General features: G+C 41.8%; 1 protein-coding gene across 1 annotated transcript in view; it reads left to right on the top strand.

Annotated features, from left to right (window-relative positions):
* Positions 1 to 2,926: 2,926 nt before the first annotated feature.
* Positions 2,927 to 22,868, top strand: part of GUCY1A2 (guanylate cyclase 1 soluble subunit alpha 2) — a 350,273-nt gene continuing 330,331 nt past the window's right edge. The window contains exon 1 of the mRNA XM_053595047.1: positions 2,927 to 3,600. Within this exon, the coding sequence (XP_053451022.1) occupies positions 3,310 to 3,600 (291 nt within the window). The 5' untranslated portion in view covers positions 2,927 to 3,309. The remainder of the gene's footprint in view (positions 3,601 to 22,868) is intronic.

Raw genomic sequence — 22,868 nt, 5'->3', positions numbered from 1 at the left:
ACATTATACTTGATCTTAAAAATGCTAATTCAAGTACAGAACACAGCACAGTATGAGCACACAGTTCATATTGAGAGATTCTGAACCCTGCTCATGAGCAGAAATACAAAAGCAACCCTAGAAGGCAAACAGATGATGAACTGTCTAACTATACCTCAGTTTGTTTATAGTTTTTTAAAAATTTATTTAAAAATCAGTGGGAAAATCATGATTAAAGGCAGAGTAATTTATACAGAAAATTGTAAGACCACATCTGGCTAGATTCTGTTGTAAGTCTTTGATTTAAATGGTTCACACAAAGAAAAAAATGTTCCATAGGTTCAGAGTTCTTTCTGGCAGTAAACTTCCAGTGTAAACAGGAAGACTCTTGGGCCTCTTGTAAATTTTAGAAACAAATGATTCTCATTGCCTTGCAATCTGTATTCTTTGGCTTTGAGACAAGAATTGAAATGATTGGTAAAAAGTTCCAGTTCAAAGTTCAATAGGGAAGTTATTTACCAATCCCACTATGTGTGTGTGTGTGTGTGCATAGCAATAATTTACTGGAAAAAATGTGAAGGGCATATGCTATTTAGTATCCTTAATAATAGCTCTAATATTCATGATTTTAAAGAACTTGACAATTAGATCACCATTACCAAAGAAGATAACTTGATACAGCATAGCTAGAATAACAAATAGTGATTGATACGGCATAGCTAGAATAACAAACAGTTTACCCAAAGCGAAGCCTGAATTTCTCTGCTCAGATGGGAGACTATGTTAGGTACACAGGAAGATCTCCCACCCCTCCTGGAGGATAAAGCCTGGCACCAGAGCAACTGTCACCCATGGGGGGCCAAGGGGAGGGAACACCCTACTAATCTACCAGTCAGAACTTAGCGGGTGGCTGCAAAGGAATCCAGAGGATTCCCTAGGTCTTCAACCTTTTTTATCTCACAGAACACTTGAACCTATAAATTTCTTTCTGCAGCATACTTAAATTATGTTGATCAAAAAAAAAAAAGTTACAAAGAATATATTTACTGTGCTTTGAACTTCTTTCAAAAATAATTTAATTAATGATATTTAAACTTTTTTGGTGGCACACCTAAGATCTCATGGCACACCAGTTGAAAATCATTGTACTAAATCCTGGGCCAAATAGGGTCTGAAAGGGAAGGAATAACAATGTAAGGCTAATTATTATGTCATTAGCTTAAACCTACATTGTGGTTCATCCTGAAAACAGGCTTTCAGAGAGGTTCATATGTGTAGAAAGACTCAGGTCATGGAACTCTCATTTTTCCAACAATGTCTGAACCATGAGGAGGGTCCAATCCGGACACTGTGAAACAAGACTTCAGACCACAGCCTTTTCTCTCTGTACTCCTCACCTGCACTTCCTCAATAGACTTTGTTTTAGGGTCGCTTTGCTTTTAGTGGGCCTGGTCATTTTTCAGCCAAGAGAACAACAAGAACTGAGAACAAGATTGCTGAACTCTAGGAGCTATACAGTTAGAAATTTCCTTGGCAAGCTCAGAAAAAAAAAAAAAGTAAAATTTTGAAATGGAGTGTGTTAGAGATAGTACACGTTTTTCTTATCTTTAAAGCTTGCTTTAGATCTGGGAATAAGGCATGTCTCTGAACCAGTTTGAGTGGATTTTTCCAAAGGGTAAACATTTAAATTTGAGTTCTCTTAAACACTCGGGAAGATTTAGAGTTAAAAGCAAATTCGGGCCAGAGTACAGCAAAAGTTTTGTATTTTTGTTTTGTTTTGTCTTTAAATAAGCATCCCCTACAAACCCATCTGCCTTCACTTGGAAGGGTCAGTCGGGTGGGGGTGGAGAAAGCTTTGGTTTCTGTGGCGTTGAGGAGCTAAAGCCAGGACAGCTGGGCCAGGCACTGGAAGGACTGGTTTGCAAAGAGGCGAGCTTTGGGGTGAAAAGCTACTGGTGAAAACAAGAGATGTGCTTGCGCTGAGGCTAGTCTGTTCTTGGGCTTTGAAAAGCCTTTCTGCTCACTCTCCTGAGCTGCTCAGCAGCACCGTAGCCAACTGCAAACATCGCACGTTTAACGCAAAGAGCCCTGAGGAGGAGAGACAGGGATCACTCCCAGTCGCCCCCGGTCCTGAATAGTCTGATGGGGACGCATTCTCCGGTTTGCAACGCCGGAAAACGCGGCCGCAGGTGGCCTGCGGAGCTGTCCAGCACAGTGCGGAGGCGGCGAGAGTGCACCCCACCGGGCTGGGCTCAGCAACAGGGCCATGGCCCGGGGAGATGCCGTCCGCACCCTGGCTCCGCGCTCACGCGGCCTCGCCGGAGGCAGGGAACGCCGGGCCCCACAAGCTGCTTGGGCAGGACGGGAGCCAATGTGTTGCCCCTTTCTTTATCATGCGTCTCTCTGGGAAGAGCGGGATGGACCTCTCCGCCTTAGCCTTTCACATCGGAACTTCCTAAATAAACTCGGGAAAGGCCAATCGTGGACCCCAGTCTCCACCTCGCGCTGTCAGGTTCCCCAGGTGGCTCCAGAGAGAGGCCTCTGCCCGTGTCCCCTCCGGCGCCTGCCGGGTCATGACCAGCTACCCTCACCCAGAGCCCCCCCCCAGCTGCCCCTCCCAGGGCCGAGGGGCTGGGCGTTTGGGGTGGGAGCCCCTCGGTCCGATCCGCGCCCCGGTGCGCTCCTCCCTGGAGCAGAAACCGTGGCAGCCGGGAGGGCGCGCAGAGGACAGTAACGAAGTGTCCTCGTTGCTCCTGAAACGTGGCGACAGGCGAGGCAGAGACTCCCAATGAGTATGATGGGGACACGTGATACCGGCGGAGGGAGAGCATGGGGGGATGGAGGGAGCGGAGGGAGGCGGGCAGCAAGTGGAGAGAGGCGGGCAGGAGGCGGGGGAGAGGGAACCGGCGAGCGGCGCTTAGGCGGCAGCAGCCTCTGGCTCCCGCGCGGGCCGCAGCCCTCCCCGTCCCGCGCCAGCGGGCACATTCGGCGCCGCCCGCGAGCCGGAGCGCGGCGCTGGGCGAGGCGCCGAGGCGGGCGCTGAGGCGGCGCCGCGCGAGCAGCAGCAGAGGCGGCGGCGGCCCCCAGCCCAGCCCGGCGCCGCAGCCGAGCGCGGGCCCCACGGTGCGGTAGCTCCCCAAGTTCCCGCCATGAACTGCCGGCTTGGGGGACGGCGCGGCCCCGGGGACTACCGCCCCGGCCGGCGCGATCGCAGCGCCCCGCGGCCCCGACGCGCCTAACGCTGCCGCCCGCCGGTCCCGCCGCCGCCGCCGCCGCCTCCGCCGCGCGTGTCCCCGCCGCCGCCTCGGCCGCCGCCGCGCCGCCGGCAGCATGTCTCGGAGGAAGATTTCGTCCGAGTCCTTCAGCTCCCTGGGCTCCGACTACCTGGAGACCAGCCCGGAGGAGGAGGGCGAGTGTCCCTTGTCCAGGCTTTGCTGGAACGGCAGCCGGAGCCCGCCCGGGCCGCTGGAGCCCCGGGTGGCCGCCGCCGCCGCCGCCCCGGCCCCCGCCGCCTCCGCTGCAGCCGCCGCCGCCACAGCCGGGGCCAGGAGGGCGCAGCGCCGGAGGCGGGTCAACCTGGACTCGCTGGGGGAGAGCATCAGCCGCCTGACAGCGCCCTCGGTGAGCCGGGGACTGGCCGCGGGCCGGGAAAGTTGGCGCCCGGCTGGCGGCGGAGTGCGCCCCAGCCCCGCCGCTGGGGGGCGGCCCGGCTCAGCCCTCTCCGCTGGACTCGGGCGGCCGGAAGACCCGATCCCCTGGGCTGGGGCGGAGGGCGGGCACCAGGCACCGGGAGAGTTACGACTCCATCGTATGGGGTCCCGGGGTCTCCAGGTTCGGGGGCCTGCACGCCCACCTCTAGCTTTGGAGCCTAGTTCATCGCTGTCCCCGGCGGCCCCAGTGCTCCTTCACACCCACCTGTTTTCTCTCCCCCAAACTTTCCCAGGCACAGTGCTGTGCAGTCCCGTTTCTGTGCCTTTCATCTGAGCTCTCCAGCATCCCAGAGGAGCCCCAGACCCTTCCGGGAAACCCTTCCTCCTCTCATTCCCACACCCTCTTGGTCTTGGGGTGACCTTCCCTGACACCAACGAATTCCACAGGCCGTCCGCATTCCCTGTTCATTTCTTTTCTCGGATCTTCAGACACTTTTCTGCCAGACATTTTTCTGAGTTGCCTTCTGGTGAAGAAACCTCTAATTCCTTGTGTTCTTCTCACCCAGTAGCTTTTTTTACCCTTATTCACCAGGCGTTTATTGGCTCAAGCTGCTTCTCTGTGTAAACCTGGCGTCTGGTTTTCTAAACCTCTCTGGTACTTCTTGCACCCGTCTCTTTTCCTTCGTTCTCCCTTCCTTGGAATCTACAGTGCCCTCTCCCTCACTTTTTCGTGCCTTCCTTGTGTTAGACCCTTCGTAAATATTTGTAGAATGAATACATGTCTTCCTACTTTCTCCAGAGTTGGCCTCATCTAGGACGTCTGTACCAGCACTCCCAGGTGTTCCCTGGTTCGGAGGCATCCTTGAGGGGCACTCCTGCCTCAGTCCTGTCCAGGCATTTCAGCTACCTTTGATTTTTACCTTTTGCAGGAATGCCAGACCTCTTAGTTACTCTTTGCCCATCTGGGTGAGCTCTGTTTTGAAGAACTCCACTCTATTGCAGATAATATGAAAAATATTCAATGTCAAACCTCTGACCACCTTTTATCTTCACTTTGACCTTGGGTACAAGGGTTTTAACTCCCCACGGCATTTTTACCTATCCACCCCTGGGACTTTGACTTCTTGAAAGTCTCCAAAATGAATCAGAACACTGATCTTGTTTGACTGCTGTTAAGTCTTGCTTTTGAAAGTACTGCTGTAATTGATGGTAGAGGGACCTGCAGAGTGACACCCTGAGCCACTGAGGACTGCTGCCAGGCAGTCCTGCAAATGTCCTTGTGCCACTTATGTTAATGGAGAATTATTATTATTTTTAATTAGTGGAGATGTTCTTCAGTGGTCTTCCTCTTCTTGCATATTTTCTCCTTTAACATAACCTTTCTGGCACTTTTTTCCCCATTGATAACCTGGGAAACAAACCTCAGAATGGGTTGGCTGCTGTTTGATGATCTTCCCTGCCAATATTTTCCAGGCAGCACAGTCTTAGGAACTATTTGATGCTGCAGATTGTAGAACATAATCCTTTATAAGAAGAGTCTCATAACCTGTGTATCTGTAGGTTGGTGTCAGTATCTATGAGCAACATTTGTGCAATAGACTAATTGCTTAGTACAAGAGATTCATATTTGATAAACTGATTTTACTAAAGATAATGGTTAGTTTTGGGAGAATTGTTTTTATACAGTCTTGAAGTTATCTTCTTGCTTAAGAACCAGAATTCACAAATTTTAAAAAAGTAATGGTAGTGCCCTTGGTAGTGCTAATTTAACCTGCGACTTTTCAACAACTTACATGAGTAGTAGATAAAATAAAGGGAGGAAATAGTCTCTATGGTTACCTTTAGGAGGCAAATTTGAATGACTCTTTTTTTGCTGCATGAAAAGCACACACCCAGATACTGGTTTTCAGAATGAGAAATTTGAAAAGAGTTGTGTTAGGCCCTTTGATGCTCAAATATGTACAATAGCTTTATATACTTTCCTTGCCGTAATTCTTTTCTATTTTGAAATGGTTCTGTCAGGTGGATACTGAGAACATGCAGGTTAATATAGTGTAAACATTTTCAGCATCATAGTACAGGTATAGAAGAATTCTCATGGCTAATCATATCATCAGTAGACTTAATGACACAAGGACAACAGAGGTTATATTTCAAAATGGTGACTTATATCTGTGTGGTCCTGATCCCCATTTTCCTTTTTTTGGCAAGCTAGAACGCTACCTCAAAAAGTTCCAGTAGATTCATTCTTTGACGTTGTAAGGATTCTGACTTCTCTGAAAACATTTAGGAAGATGGATTATGCTCTTCTCTCATTAGAGCTGAACAACTTTTTTTTTGTTGTTTTTTAAATCAGTTAAGAGTAACCATTAGCAGAGCCTTTTTAGGTGGACATCCTAGTTGTTTTGAGCACTGTGAGCTTTCTTGCAATTCATCACAGCATGCTTCAGGAGAGACTGGCCTGGCTGCGGAAGCTCCTGTTTTCTCAGTGGTCTCACCATGAAGTGTCTTATGCACTTGGGATTTGTTTTTTATTCAGAGTGATTTGCGAGTAGGAAATAAAAATGAATTCAATAAATAACAGGACATTGCCAAGTAATTAAACTAGTTATTATGTGCATGGAATACCTAATCTCAGGTTTTTGGTTTTTTAATAGTCATTTTTACATGCATTGATGTGAGGTAGAAAAATTATAGTACTTTATATGATTTAAATAATAAAAATAAATTGAATGGATTATATATAAAAAAAATTCAGACTTCTGGAGATCTGATTCTAATTTTGCCCTGTACAACTAAATAATTGTGTAGCTCCGGACACGTTAACTCTCAGAAATCCTTCTCACCTGTAAGGTGCTTTATACCTTCGAATAGCATCCCTCCCCATTCTGAGAGTCTACAAAGACATACTGTATATTATTGGACTTTGCCTAAACTGTCATAAGAGGGCATGAAAGAAAACCAGGGCATATAGTATGAGTTTTAAAAGTTAAGGAAAGTAGTTTACTTTCTTAAGTAGGGACATCCAAATTCTATTTAATTCACCCAATTATTCAAAGATATTTGAGGATCTACAGTGTGGCAAGTATTGTGAGGAGCAAAATTGACGAATGCTGAATAGACCCTGGAACTTCTTTAATGATAGTCTTTATTTTAAGGGAAGTATATTGAAGGAATTGCAGCTATAATAATAAAAATAAGTCTAAAGACCTGATGGAGGATGTAGAAATCATATATTATATTATATTATTATATTATTTATTGCAAAAAAATATAGTAATTGGGAACACATATTGAGAAATAGCTGGGGGATTTTATATCAAGGGTGAATTTGGTAAGTCATTTATTTGGATTGGAATTTCATAATGAGAATTGCTTAGTTGCTCTATTAGATTGATATCACTTTTCGGTTTGCTGATGTCAAAAGGTCAGTGAAGATTTTCTGTCTAAGTTAAGGGCAAGACTTCCCTAGGTTTCTTGTCAGGGAACCTTGCAAGTGTCTTTGAAGACCTCGGAAGCATAGACAGGAGAATGGGAAAAGTAACACAACTGGAAAATGGCAAGTAAGGAGAGGAAAGCTACTGACCTGGATCCAGGCTGGATCCAGTAGCAAAAAGCAGAAACTGATTTGTTATTTTTGGAAGGGAAATTATATTGATACATGTATAGGAAAGGAGGTAAGGAAATCACATATTTAGTTTCTCCTGATAGTAGATAAAATCAATACCCTGACATGTGTAAACCCTTGAAGAAATTAAAAAAAAAAATCCTTAGAAAGTGTGACTGTAATTCATATGTCAACAGTGAAACATAAATGAAACATACCTGTGAGGTAAGGATATTTGGAAAATTTATATGCTGTATTTTAATTAAAGCTTTTTCAATTTGGGGCTCATTTTGGCTAGCAAAGCTTTGAGAAATACCTTCCTTGTAAGTATAAAATTAGATAAAATGTATTCCAGTGGATGTTTTTGCATTAGTAGAAACTAGATACCATAATCTGAAATCAAAATTTAATGGCTATTTTCTTTCTCTACCCTTGTCCCTAATCATTGAGAAATAACTTGACAGAGTATAAAGAACCAAGTTTGGAGTCTGACAGACTAGGAGTTTGAAAAATCCACTGCTGAGCCTCTGACCCAGGGTGAGGTCCTGGGAAAGCTACCTCCTACCTTCTTGGAGCCTTTCTTTCCTCTTTTGTGAAGTAAGAAAATAATTACTTTGTAGACTTGTTGTAAAAGAGGAAAAATATTCTTTGTAAAGCTACATAAATTCAGTAAATTTTCAGTGTGAGATCCATTAATTTTGACCAAATTCGAAATCCTCTAATTTTTTTTTTCTTAATAATTCACTTGCTAGTAACCTTATTGGAAGAGTTCATAGAATAGATTAATGGATGTCAAGTACTTTAAAAAAAGTGATAAGAAGCACTTTATTTTGACTGGTCTTCAAATATCATTTCAGGACAAGGTCTGGGTTGGCATAGACTGACCAATCCATTAAAAAAATTAAAACTGGAGTCCCTTGTGGGCTCCCTGGCTTGTACATAGACATATGGAATCATTGTAGATTCAAACATTTCCATCAAATTATTATATGCTATCTGGCAGTGTAAAAACCACTTTTATAAATTCTTTAAAAATGTGAGGACATATATATTTGGTAGAGTGTAAGTATTTCACAACAAATTAATTTTAAATTAGGAAAAACATTAGGTGAATGAGAAACTGCTTGTTTAATTTGGCTAAGAACTTTTAAGCATTCCTCATGCATTTCATTCCAATTAAGCTGAACATGTGTTCAGGGGTCTGAGCTGTGAGATGCAGTCGTCACACACAGCATTCTACTTACGTCTGGTCTGAGTGAATAGCGCTCTGTTCTTGTTTAGCTACCAGGTCAAGTGTTAGGCTTTCATTTTAAAGATAAATTTTGACAATGGAAAATGTTATCGATGGTTCTTAGTTTGTAAGTAGAGGCGGTAAGTGATGGTATATTCCTTTTAGTGTATAATTTATCTGCCTTGAAGGACTGGGAGATGCCTGGGAAGAGCAGGGAGTTCCGTTGTGGATTTCCCTGCTGTGTCGTCATCACTCATCCTGTTCATCTTTTTGTCTTGTTGCCTCTATCGTATATGGAGCTGAAAGTAAAGTAAAGTAAAAATAATATACATCTATTATTGGATGAGATAGCAAAATAAATGTGTTCACGCCATTCATCATGCATTATCAAGAAAGTATAATTTTCTTTTTGGGAACTTGACACACACGTAGGAAGAAAAGAAATTTATGTGGCATGTGTGCAGGAGGTATCTAGTGACTGTTTTTGGTTTTTTTTGCAGGCCCTGGGTTGATTTAGTTTAAAACTCAAAGCCTTTGTTTAAATTCTGATTTTATCCTTGATACTCTTATGTTTATCTGGTTATCTAAAGGCTGTTTAATACAATGCTCAAAATAAGTGGATGGATGTTCTTGTTTAATTATCTAGTTATGTTAATGTTTCTTTTGTGTTTGGCGTGTTTTGCGATCTATTTGCTTCCATCAAACGAATCATTTAAATTTTGCACCCAGTCTGGGAGAGACATACTCAGTGTAAACTTGTTTAAACTTTACTTACACTTTCTGTTTACAACAAAACTTTAGAATGAGGTCTCTCCTCTAAGCAGATGAACAGCATCCTCCCGCTGGGACTCTCTGAGCAGCCAATTTGTATTTTCAGAATTCAGGTGAATGTGATCACTCCTCTCTAGTCTGCATTGCTTGTGTTTTCTCCACAATTCTCTGTCAAGTGAGAGAAATGTTTGTCAGCAAGCCAAAAACGCACTGCCGGGAGTTAGAAATGACATAATCTTGGTCTTCAAACATCATTTCAGGATAAGATCTGGAGATCTGAAATTATGTGCTGTAAGCTCACAACACCTCATGAAATTGAAGCCTAGAGTGACTTAGAAAGTGGGGAACATGGACATATCTGAAGGCTGGAGATTTATTATTAAGACTGTTGCGGGCAATTGAGAAAGAGTGAACATTCTCATAGGGAGAAAGTACTTCCCGACCAGGCTTTCCTTGAGGCTTATTTGGCACAGCTTCACTTAAGCCAGTGGCTGTTGAAGTTTGGTGAACGTAAGATAGAGTTGAAGACAATTGTGAGAGTGCAGATTCCTGGGTCTCCTCCACAGAGGGTCTGGGGTGACAGTTCCAGGTGGGGGTCTCGACTACAACACTAAAGCTGTGTTGAAGGCGACTGAATTCCATACCTTGAGAATAACTCGTCTAAGCTCAGTGAGCTCTGCAGGCTGATATTTGGAAAGAATGACCCTGAAAATGGCTCCTTTGGGATGGCTATAACCGAGCAGCTATTGCCCAAATAGGGACAGGGATAAAGGTGGTGAGCTGGTGCTGTTATCACCACGTCTGTGGCAATATCCTTTGTGGTCAAAATAATCTTTGTTGGTTGTGTGGTAGGAGGCATTTGAGGTTTTACCATTTGTAGCTTTAATTATTGTGGACTTTTTTTTCTATTTTTCTTGAGGATGTTTTGTTAACTCCCCTGTGTTTATGTTCAGTAGGTCACATGGTCACAGTCACTTATGTGTTTTATGACCTGTTCCCTCAGAATAAAGAAACTGGTATTTGAAAATGTTGAGGATTGTAGAGGGAAAGGGAGAAGAGTTGTGTGAAAAATTGTGATGGTGAATTTGTCATTACCATGAGCATTTGGGTTTTAAAGAGCAGGATTGGCCCAGCAGTTCTCAAATGCTCCATCTACTGGTTCATTTTGGAGCAACGAGTTGTTTATATGCCAATGAAAAAATTTAAAAGGTGGTGGGGGTGTGGTGGCTCATGCCTGTAATACAGCACTCTGAGAGGCTGAGGAGGGTGGATTGCCTGAGCTCACAGGTTGGGGCCTGAATAAGAGCAAGACCCCCATCTCTAAAAATAGCTGGGTGTTATGGCAGGTCCTTTCAGCTACTTGGAAGGCTGAAGCAAGAGGATCACTTGAGCCCAGAGTTTGAGGTTGCTGTGAGCTGTGATGCCACAGCACTCTACTGAGGGTGACAAAGCGAGACACTCTCTCTCTCTCAGAAAAAAAAAAAAGAGAGAAAGAAAAAATTTAAAAGGTGAAAGGAGAGGAAAACATCTGAATAATAGGACTTTTTTCTAGAAAAGAAACAATAGGAGGTTCAGATATCAGATGTACAGGGCCACCCCCAAACTCTACCAAAATTGGACAAAAACAGTGACGGTGGCTAAGTTCTATGTCCTTAGCCTATTAATCTTTCTGTCATTTAGTAGACAAGTTGGATGGGGTCATTGAACTTTCCAAATAAAGGGTAATCTAATATTTGTAGAATTTGCATCCGCAGCCAACTCTTGAACCAGCCAGTCATGAGAGGAGGCTATCTGTGCGGAAGTCCTGATATTATATTCACTTTATATCCTTGAAGTCACTTGCCTCCTTTCCCATGGACTGGACCACGTCTGCTATGTGTGAATCTACTGTGGCTGGGGCAACCGTCAAAATGACCGTCAAAAAGCTGCTTTCATTCTCTGTTGCTAGATGCCTCTGCTACTTCATGCATGAGCCCTTCAGCTTCATACTGGAAGAGGATGGTTTTTCTGACTACTTTTATGCACATTCACGCATATAGTACTGTTTGCAGCCATTGCCGTTTTCCCCTGTAGAATACGAAGTTACTGATCACGTCTCCATTACAGGGCTTATGGTATTGTATTGAGATATTGGTTCATTCTGCCACCCTAAGATAGAAATCATAACTTATCCATCTCCGTATGCACATGCCTAACAGAGGGTCTAAACTATAAGGGACTCAGCACATGTTTATTGAACGAAGGAGTAAGTGATTGAACAAGTCCTTGGGCTGTGCTGTATCTGGTACTGCTCTGTGGGTTACGGAGATTTTGTGTTGCCTTATTTTGGTTGATCATTTTATCTAATTGTCCTTGTAGCTTTTTCTCAGAATAAATAGGGGTGTATATAGTTATAACATTATTTTTTAGAGTTTGAGATTTTTGAAACACTCCTATAGCTGGTCTTTTATTGGAACTCAGTAATAATCTGTAGATTTATATAAATTGCCTCTATTGTAGTTAGTAGGACTATTTTAAAATTCCTGTAGACACAACAACTATTTGGGGGAACATAAGTGGGTTTGTACATTATCTCTTAAACAGATGTGTAACTGTAAGACATGGAGTTATATCTCTGTCATGTGATTTTATTTGTTATTATTGAGTATGTAAGAAATCCTGTGTTACCCAATGTTCTGTTAAGGAAAACCCTATACATGAGCACCCAGAGGTCTCTCCCACAGTTATCATTAGCGAACCCAATAATAGCACTGGGGGGATAGAGTCTTTGGGAAAAGTGGTAAAGGTAGAAATTGCTGGTTTATAGAAGAAGGAAAAACACTGACCAGGAAAAGGTAGAAGTAATACTGGGTATTTTTTGAGGGCCCACTGAGGTTAGTGGTAATGAATTTGTAGGCCAAACCAGGAGGATGATTAGGATGTGCAAGGCATAAAGCAGAGAAGGTCTTAGATACATTTTAAAAAGCCTGTATGTCAGGTGGAACTGGAGGTGTTCAGGGACAGTCTGGTGGAAATATGTCTTCTATGTCTTGGGAGATATGGGAGTGAAGGTCAGATGGGACAGGCTGTGCTGATTCAATGGCATTTCTAGTCTTCCTGTTTGGATACAGATCTGGTGTTAAGATTATTTAGCGTATATGTGGGTCTTATTTGTTCACCGTTCAATTCATTCTCTTAGAGTAACCATTTTTTTTTTTTCCTATTTCTAAACCAACTTGGTAACTGGTTAGTCTTTAAGAAACTCATTTGTCAACTATACTAGTCTTTGAGAAACTCGTTTCTTGAGTAGTACTTACAAAATTAGAACTAATCCTTGGAAAATGTAAGGATGTTCAGCCGCATCATCCGGCGCAGGTTCATGGTCCCTCGTCACTGCATTTCCTTGGCTCAGCCCTGATCGATCACCTTGCGAGTGTACGGGAACATGTGGGATTAAGAGGATTGGGTGCCTACCAGAACATTTCCTATTGCATGGAGGAGTATAGTAGGTGTTTTCTAATTTGGAAAGGTAGACATTAGTTCTGGTTAATCAAACATTCTGATTAAATGAGCTGTCGCATGTGTAGTATCAATTTCTAAATGAACAGGTGAAATTCAATAAAAATACCACTTTAGTTAAAGGATTTTAAATTTGTGACTAAGCCTTTGATGATCCCAGAGTTTCTCCTGTGTGATTCAGTCCCTCAGCGTTGTCCTCCCACTAACTATCACTCTGCCATCGTGTGAGAGTGCTGGAAAGGGGAGTGTTTTAGATACCCCAGTGCTAATGACACTGAACTTCCCCTATGCAGAAGCGCTGACAAGCTAAATGGTCCTTGTGGTCTAAAGAGTTCATGTGCACTCTCTGTTTCTCATATTCCACTAGGGGAGTCTCAAGAGAGGGAGACATATTCCGAGTGGATTTTAGCAAACACTTTTAGAGTTCTGTATATAATTTGGTAAATGTGCTTGTCTTATTTTTATTGAAAAATTCCTGCAAGCCCGTTTGTGTATGTTTGTACCCAGCATGGGCAGGGGCTGATCGCTATAACCAAGAAATGCAGCATTCTGATTTTTGTTCTGATTTGATTTTGAGAAATAACTTTCCTGTCTCTGCTTCCCATCTCTGAAATCATATACTTCCACTAATCTCTTACTCAAGAGCAGATATGTAATAAAATAAGAACAGCAAATTGGAAGCATTGTGTTTCCTATCATTAACGCTTTACTGCCTGCTTGTGGACTAGCGTATTCATTCAGATTCCTGAACTCTGTATTCTAGGGAAAGAGCAGATGTGCAGTCAGCCACATTCCTGTCACCCTGTGCATCTTTGGATAAATTCGCCTCTCCAAGGCTCTATTTCTTATCTGTAAAATGAGGGTAATACTTCATTTTATAGGATTATGAAGATGGAAAGTATAAAAGTGTCTAACACAGTATTTGGTAAATGATGAGTAAATTTTGGTGCCTTTCTCCAATTCCTTCTTACCAGTTATCTTTTGTATTTTTATTTTTTTGAGACAGTCTCAAGCTGTCGCCCTGGGTAGAGTGCTGTGGTGTCACAGCTCGCAGCAACCTCAAACTCAGTCTCAAGCAATCCTCTTGCCTCAGTTTTTCTAGTAGAGATGGGGTCTCGCTTTTGCTCAGGCTGGTCTCGAACTCAGGAGCTCAAGTAGTCCACCCACCCCGGCCTCCCAGCAGTTACTTACCTTGCTGATTTGTATATTGGTAATCACATTTCCTGATCCCTTCAGTTACCTCAAGCCACATGCTTTGGAAAAACCTCTAGATAGTACCTTTTCCTATGTTTTTTGTTTAGCATACTTGTGATTTTTATGGAAAATATTTTGACCTTTTTTTTTGGCATATGACATTTCAGGGTCATTCCGTCAGTCTGCTATACTTACAAATGACATGCCCTTCCAGAAATGTTAAAAACAAATATGATCTTACTGGTGTCTTGCTTATGCACTTATTTACTTTTCACAGATTCATTCATTCAGACAGCATTTACCCAGCAAACGAACACTTACTGGTCCATTCGGCTTGTACTCAATACAGATGCCTAACGTGGGGCACTCAGACCAGATTGATATTGTCATTTGAATTTAAAAATCTAAAGTCACATTTTAAAAACTTACTAAATGATGTCCACAGCAGCTATTCCTGCCCCTCATTCTATCCTGTACGTTCCGCATTTGGCATGATGTAGAGCACATGTGTATTCTGTGTGAAAAAAGACCAGTGTAACCTGTAAGGATGAGGGTCGTAGAGACGATGATGCTGATTTTATCCAGTTCTTACCATGATCGAGGCAGGATGTGTCTTATCCTTGAACTATGACAGTGATGCGGGGGTCATGCCTCACCATGGTCTACAAGGCATCGAGAGTCTGCACCTCTGACTCACCTGTGACGCTGTAGTCTGCACTCAGGTTCTACGATCCACGCCTTGCACGTGCCTCATGACTCTCATCACATTCTCTAAGTCTGCGATGACCACCCACCTGCCCCGCTTGCTTGGTTCTCTGCTAGGTCGGTCCTGTCTTGGTTTTCCCATTTCAGCTCAGTGTCCCTTCATCGGATAGTAGCCTTCCCCCACTAATCATTTCTTACATCACTGTGTATTTGTTATTTTCATCGTAGGAGTCACCATCAGAAATTATATTTTTATTTACTAGTCTTCTTATTTATTGCCTTTCTTACCTCACTGTAATTTAAGCTCCACAAGTCTAGGGATCTTTTCTGGGTTCTTTGTAGCACCTAGAATAATCCTGACTAGAAGTAGTTTCTCAGTATATCTTTATTGATGTATTGTGTCATTTTAAAGTAACTCTCAGGGCTTGGAAAAGAAAGAGAATAGTTTAAAATAACTTGCCAGGTGGGTGAAAGAGAATTTGCATGTGTTGACAACCACAGTGGAGCCAACATTGATTACAAGTTTTCATAATATATATCACTGATAATCTTATAAGAAGATTTAGATTGGAGTAGTTGATGTGCTTGCCTATGATAACTGATAATCACTGATGAGATAAGGTGAGAATCTTGTTCTGTTTAACTTCAAACTCCATATACTTCCCACTATGTATTTCAAGACTTGGTGAATGTGGTGGACATTGTGAGCTTCTGATTAGGTGCCCCATTGGAGATGAAGGACTTGTTCCTACAGATACTGGGAGGACTGTTAAGAGTTGGCCCTCGGCTGTCCGTCCTCCACATGTATCACCTGCCTTGCCCAAGGGCATGCCTATCCTTTGAATACGCCATGTGGGGTAAGAAGGCTGGGCACTCTGGCCATATGTCAGGCAACCCTGAAGCCAGAACTCCATGTAGCCTCAGCTGAGGCTTCCACTGAGACATCATCACGCCCAGCTTTTCACTCTGCCCCTTTCGGCTTCCTCCTCCCCTCTTGTGTGAGTTGATGCCGGTTGCGCTCCCTGATACACAAGCCAGTCTCCCTCCCAGAGTCTGCTCCCTGGGAACCCAACCTGTGTTGATGAGTCTGAGAGTGGTCATAGAGTTGATACAAGTGCAAATTAAGCAATTACTGTAAAGGTGGTATTTGGAAGAAATCTAATGATAACCTTGGATTTGGACTTTTTGAATTTAGGTGAAAAGGGTCAGCTCTGTGCTGTGAGTTCTCGAAGGGTTTCTGTTACTAATCAGCAGCCTCTGCACAGCACCTATCAGCTGATTCTGTGAGCACAGAGTTGAGATTTGGGGGTGGAGCTGATGAGGGCTCCTGGCTGTAGACAGCAACTTCAGAAGAGATAGGTAATGGCTTGAAAATTGATTAACTCCCTGAGTAAGAGAGACAAGAACAACAGAGAATTAGGGAGCAATATACAAAAAAGAACCAGGGGAATGTAGGCCCTAGGGTTAGGATGGGAGGACACCGGGGAGAAGCTGGGAGCAAGGACTCAGGAGTTGATTTTTACAAAATAATGCAGAGAATTGAATACAACAAGGTTGTTTAGTGACCCTACAAAAGCGATGCCAGTCCTATTTAGCAAGGTTTAGAGAGGGAAAACAAAGGTTATCGGTATATACCTCTGATCCTAGACATTTGACAATAAAAATACAGAGTTAACAGTGCCCATGAGGCCAAATCAGTTTATTAAAGAGATGAGTTTCATGTCTAATGTTAACAGACAAGTTAAAAAAGCTGGAGATAGATGAGACAGCTAGGATTTGGCAAAGGATGACAGGGTTGCTCTAGAGTCATTCTCCGATTCTTTTCCCAAGCCCGAGGACACTCCTTGTACTCCAGGGGAATGCAGTGTGGCATAGCAGAGGCCACTATCAGGTTTTGTTTTATTCACACATAATTTATTACATTTTTTCCTGGGTTTTATTCTTAAAACTCAGTCATGGACCAGTAATTTTGTATATCTAGCAACTATCAAAATGCCATGCTCTTGAAGCAGTTCTCTAGGTATGGTTGTAGCACTGACCATGGGGTGTCAGGTCAGGCCTGAAATGTCACTCATTCATCCTGTATAATTTTCACTCAAATCATGAAGTGTGCTTTTGTTCCTTTGTATGATCCCCTGCTGAAATAACGTTTAGATCATCCTATCAATAGTTGCAGACTTCAGATTTTCTCTTACTCTTCTAAAGATAAGAGTTTGTAAGTTGAACACCGTGTGGAGCCAACAGTTTTTTGATTTGTGTTTATATTAGCTTGTTCTCTTTTAGTTATAAAAGTTATGAAAGTTTATATATGTACAAGTTGCACAGGTGCACAAACGCGTGCGCGCGCGCACACACACACACACACACTCACATATACCCTGTTCTTATCCTCTTTGCATCTGTTCCAACTTTGTTCAGCATTAGTGCTCTTTCTGACACTTTTTTGGTACTGGAGAAAAGGTCACTAATGGAAAGAACTCTCAAGATACTAGGAATCAAGTGAATAGGACTCTATTTTGCTGTCATATTGAATATATTTTATACAGTTTAAAGGTGGCGTGGAAGATAAAATAAGACCACACAGGAAGTGCAGAATCAAACGCAGCTTCTTGGCCTCTCCCTCCTTCTCCAGATGAAGATCGCTCAGAGTCATCAAGTAGAGATTTTATTCTGTTTTATATACTTCCAAATTGTATGTCTACTATGTGATTGGCATATTACAAAATGGTTTATCAGTATTTGTTAAATGAATAAAGTTAGAGTGAATATAAAGGTATTTATTCTAAGCATACCACACAAATGTTGTAAGAACAAAATAAGGTAATAAATACAAATGCACTTTAGAAAAATAAAATTTAACAACAACAAAAACAACGTAGAAAAAGAGAGACTAAACAATGCAAATAATCATGTCCTGTTTTTTTGTTTTTATTCCTTCAGTGTGTATTTGCTGTATGCCTACTGTGCACGCTTGATTTTACTGTGTTGTGAACCTGAACACAGGTCTCTGGAGCACGAGTGGCTTGAGTGATCTGACAAATTAAAAAATCGTTGTGTTTTCCTTGAGTAGTCATGATCTGCTACACCATTCAACTTAGAAGCTGAAGAGAAAAGAACGTGTTTTTCCTATATGATCTAACTACATTCTTAACAAATTCGATATTATTTCATCAAGCAGCTATTTGGTGCTGACCTTTTCTGTGCCAGAAATTTCTCTCAGTCATTGGAAGAAAATCACGCCCCTCCTCCCCAATTTTTTCTTGTGATTCTGTTGCATTTTAGGAATGAAATTTAAGAAAGATTATATCTTTCTTCTAACCACTTTCTTGTCATCTTAATTCACTAGGTTGCTGTAGACTTCAACAAAAGACAGCAAAGTATGTCATTCAAATAAATTACCGTTAACCAGATTCTCAGCACGTGGTCACTCTGAGTTCGTTGGCCTTCTTCCAATTTCGTTTTTCCCTTGTGTTTAATTTGTGCATGAGTGATGTCTAAATGTCTTACCAAATAATTGTTTTTTTATTTTTTATTTTTATTAAACCATAGCTGTGTACATTAGTATGATCGTGGGGCACCATACACTTGGTTCATAGATCGTTTGACACATTTTCATCATATTAGTTAACATAGCTTTTGTAGCATTTTCTTAGTTATTTTGCTAAGACCCATTCCATATTTACTAGGATTCACATACCCTGGTAAGATGCACCGCAGGTGTAATCCCATTAATCCCCCTCCTTCCCCCTCCCTTTCCTCTTTCTCCCTATTCTTAGGTTGTAACTGGGTTATAGCTTTCATGTGAAGGTCCTTTGTTTTTTAACTTAAGGATGCAGAGAGTCTTACAAATTGTGTTATCATAGTATTTACACATATACATCCAAATACATTTCAGTATCATATTTAAAGTATCTCTCTCTGTGTATCTATGTATTTATCTCCCGATGGACTATTGATTATATGAGACAGAAGAAAGATGACTCTGTCACTGTGACTGAATTAAATAATACCATTTAATAGAAATCTGGGGAAGGCATAATTGCCCTTATTGTGTCTTTTAAAAAAATTTGCCACAACTAGTGAAAATGCCTTGTACTTCCGTAACAAAAGAACCTGCCTCCAAAGGCATTTATTGTAGGGAATGATAATTGTGAGATGATTGCGTTAAAATGAAACTGAGAGTGGGGGAAAAGTAAATCTTAGCTACACACGATTGTAATTCTGTTTGAAGCTTCAGAGAGATATGAGGGAGTTTCTAGTGTGGAAGCTGGAGAAGAACGATTTATTGTTTCCACCTGATACAAAGATCAATAAACGCTTTGTGGACCTGACAGTGTTTGCAAGCCATCAGGTCTCTCTTTTTTTCTCCTCTGTTAACTTATTTCCATTATAAAAACATTTCAAAGGAAACCAGTCTTTCCTTTTGTTCAGAATTAAATTCTTTCTCCAAAAGTGTACTTGTAACTCACGAGCCTGACTTCCATGCTGAAGGAGGATGGATGGCAACTGTCCACAGCTCAGCACAAGCTGCCGTGTGAATTGTGGTAGGTGAGGTTACTGCCTGCTGGTTCTCTAAGCACTTAGGCACTTTATCTTGTTCAGCTGCATTCTTGGGATAGGGGTGGGATAAAAGAGAGGGAATCAAATATTAAATTAAGCGGTAAATGTACTTTCAATCTAGCTTTCTGGACTATTTAGAAGAATCTAGATGATCTAGGTTTCAAACGTGCTCTTAACACAGATACTCATTTATTTTGATAATGTACATGGAATATATCACCTTAATCAATGGCATTAATGGGGTCTGCAGTGATAGAAATGAACAATTCCATTGGATATGTAACTAGAAAAGACATTTTGCTACAAGTTTCCCCAAGAGACATCATTTTTCAAAGAATATATGCTAGTACATCTTTCAAACACAAATCAACAAAAATATTACCATTGTATTACTATAAAATAGAGATCTATCAATAAGGATGTAAAAATAAAATCAGGCCAACAAATCTTGGCCTATTAGATTAGATATTCAGCTACTTTATGTGACTTACAAATCAAATCAAGATACTCCTACCCCCAAACACCTTAAACAATAATAAAGTTTGCTTTCCCAGACTGACCGTTTGAAACAAAAACAGAGGAATATCAAAGTCCAGTCTACCAAAGTTTCTGCCTTGGCATTTTATACTAGTTTAACCTCTAATACACTATAGAGTAAGGGTGAGAAAAAAATCATGAAGTAGGCACATTTATTTATTTATTTTTTATTTTTGACCAGGGCTGGGTTTGAACCCACCACCTCTGGTATACGGGGCCAGTGCCCTACTCCTTTGAGCCACAGGCACCGCCATGGACATTTGTTTTTGATAATCCATACTCACTTTTTGTTTCTCTCTGAGTTCCTATGTGAAAGGAACCTTATGCTACAAAAATCTGCTATGAGTCTCTCCTATCAGATACATCGTACGGTATACATTTTAGTTGCCTTATCATGTAAAATTATTAATTGAAAAACAGCTTCCTTGATTTTAAGCACCTATGTGGGGGTGGAAAGTAGGTTTATTTGAGGAACATTATGGGAGGAGTGCAGTGGAGAAGCTCTCCCTGCGCTCCTAGAGTCTAGTGCAGAGCCTGGCCTGGTGGTGCTGCCCTGGGGGGATGACTCCGTAGCAGTGGTGCTCCGGGAGCTTCTCTGGAGCTGTGGTAAATTATTTAATGTTGCTGTTCTGTTGGAATAACATAGTCACATTGGGAAATAGAAACAAAATAATGGTGTTGAGGCATTATACTTTAAAATTTTGGATCACAAACTATTTTCTGTTACTTTAAAAAACTAATACCACTCCTTCAGAGTTCACTTTAAATAAGGCTCATGGGACTAAATGGGCCTGATGTTGCCCTTATGTTTTATAATGCATAGATATCCCAGAAATTTTGCTATTTATATGAATAATTTATGGATTAATATGTGTTGTACTAATTATGGGTGCCCTTGAACTGGGTTTGGCTTGGAAACTCCAGTTAATAGCCCTTATGCATGCAAAAAAATTAAAATGTTGTTAGAAGCTGGAAGGTAGAGAATGGTATCCATTCAGTTCCTTCTTTCTAAGCATCATCTTAAAATTGACGATGTTTTTGGTATGAATGTGTGTGCATGTTTATTTACATAATATGTGTGTGTCAGTTTTTGACTATTCGTAAATCTAAATAGTACAGCAAGATATTTAAAACCAATGTAATAGTCTAGAAAGAGTTTGAAAGAAAATTATATCATGCCAGAAACAGCCCTTGGTCTGTGGGCAGCTATCCCCAGTACCCCTCTCTGACTCACTTCCTTTCACCCTCTCATTTTCCTAGTTACTAATTTACCGTTAGGTAATGAGACAAACAAATGTCCAGAAATACCACGTAATTAAAAATTTGATTTTCATGTGAGCAAATTTTGATGTCTTTTGCTAGAAATCTTCTAAGCAGTTCATACTATGATGGTTATTTTGTGATAAACAGTTAATTTTGATTATTTTTTAGTGTAAGCAAATTCAAAGAGAACCTTGAAAGGCCAGTGCTTTCACCAACTGTACTGTTTTTCAGCACCTGAAAACACAAGGCATCAGTGACATCATTTTTTTTTTTTCCTTTCTAATTTTCCCCACTTCAGGAGTATAAGGAAATGACGTGCTGATCTATACTCACCAGACCGAAAAGACATTAGCAATAAGTAACATCTGTTTAGAGTTCATGAAACACATTTTTAATATACATTACCCCATTCTGATTCATGTAGGAAATGTTCAAGGTAGGTAGGGCAAGGATTGTTATTGGGCCCAGCTTAAGTGTTGGGAAAGTGAAGCTCATAAAGGAATAGTAACTTGTACAAAGTTGAGAAGCTGGTAACCGCCGACCTTTAGTGCCTGGTTCTCCTATTTCAGATCCTAGCCTCTTTCCACTGTGATCCCATGTCTCACAACATGACCACAAACACGTCCCCCCTCAGCATCCCATATGCAGGATCGTTCAGAGTTGGCTCCCCATTTTGCCTCTCATATGTCGCCTACTTTGTGACTTGCTAAGGAGTGGCTGGTAGCAATTTCCTGTTGGTTTCCTTGAACTCCTCTCCTTTTATTAGTTAAGTTCGGACTGTGGGTGAGTCCCACACAACCTGGACCTGCTGCTTTGGGATGATAAAGGCTCTGCCTCCAGGCTGACCTGGGTTGCTGGTCCACTGTCATGCTGGTGTGTTCCAGGCTTCTATGGGTGAGGCAGGGATGAGTAGAATGACAAAAGCCATCGTCACTGCCAACAGCTGTGGAGTCCAAGAAGAGCAGTGACATTACTTTAAGTCTGATTTCTCAATATACGGGAAGTCTTGATGAACACAGTCATAGTTACATATCTGCTCCTCTGCATACATTGTATATCGCTGTGATACCCACACATCTGCACATCTTGGCGTAATTAAATATTTTATTAGGGGGAATAAGGGAGTGATATAGATGTTACATAATAGAGGGTACCTAGGTTAAAAAATGTGCTCATATAGTTTGAGTTAAACTGTAAACAGTTTGACTTCATGTTAATGCAGTGTTAGTGTTCTGCCTGTGTGATTTTTGTCCCCTCCCTCTGAGAAAGTGCGAGTATTCTATATGTCTAACTGAGGAATCTAGCGCGTCATGGACACTCTGATGTAGCAGACATTATCTGCCAAAAGTCTGCCTAGTAGGCACGTTTTATTTCCATCTGGATCATTGGATTATCGTGAGCACTGGAGCTGGTTATATCCAGACCCTTACTGAGTTTCTTCTTCCAAGAGGGGTGGAAGCTGTGGAGGTGGGCAGGACCCATCCTGGGTCGTATTGGGATGATTTTGGCATGTTTCAGCATCTGAGACTTGTAAACTCCAAGGACTTACTCTTGTTGATGCCCTGAAATAATCACGTTTAGCCATGAGTGGTCAAACACAGTGCCGGTGCCATTTTAGTAGGCGTCTGAATAACAGACACCAACTTACTTACAATGAGTAGTAACTGTGAAATCAGTGTTGTGGCTCAAAGTCTTAATGGTCAGTTCATTTCTTACCTGTTCAGGCTACATGAGAAGCGAAGCCATAATCAGAAATTTGCTTTAATGCATTTAGAGTCAAAGCAAAATGAATGTCATGCTAAATCTTTAATCCAGGCAGGAGCCTTCTGTTTGGTTGTAGGGAAGGCCTTGCCCCTGAGACCTGAGGCTCCAA

The sequence above is a fragment of the Nycticebus coucang genome, chromosome 6 (genome assembly GCF_027406575.1).
Source record: "Nycticebus coucang isolate mNycCou1 chromosome 6, mNycCou1.pri, whole genome shotgun sequence".
Lineage (NCBI taxonomy): Eukaryota > Metazoa > Chordata > Mammalia > Primates > Lorisidae > Nycticebus > Nycticebus coucang.
This window is presented reverse-complemented; position numbering and strand designations above follow the sequence as displayed.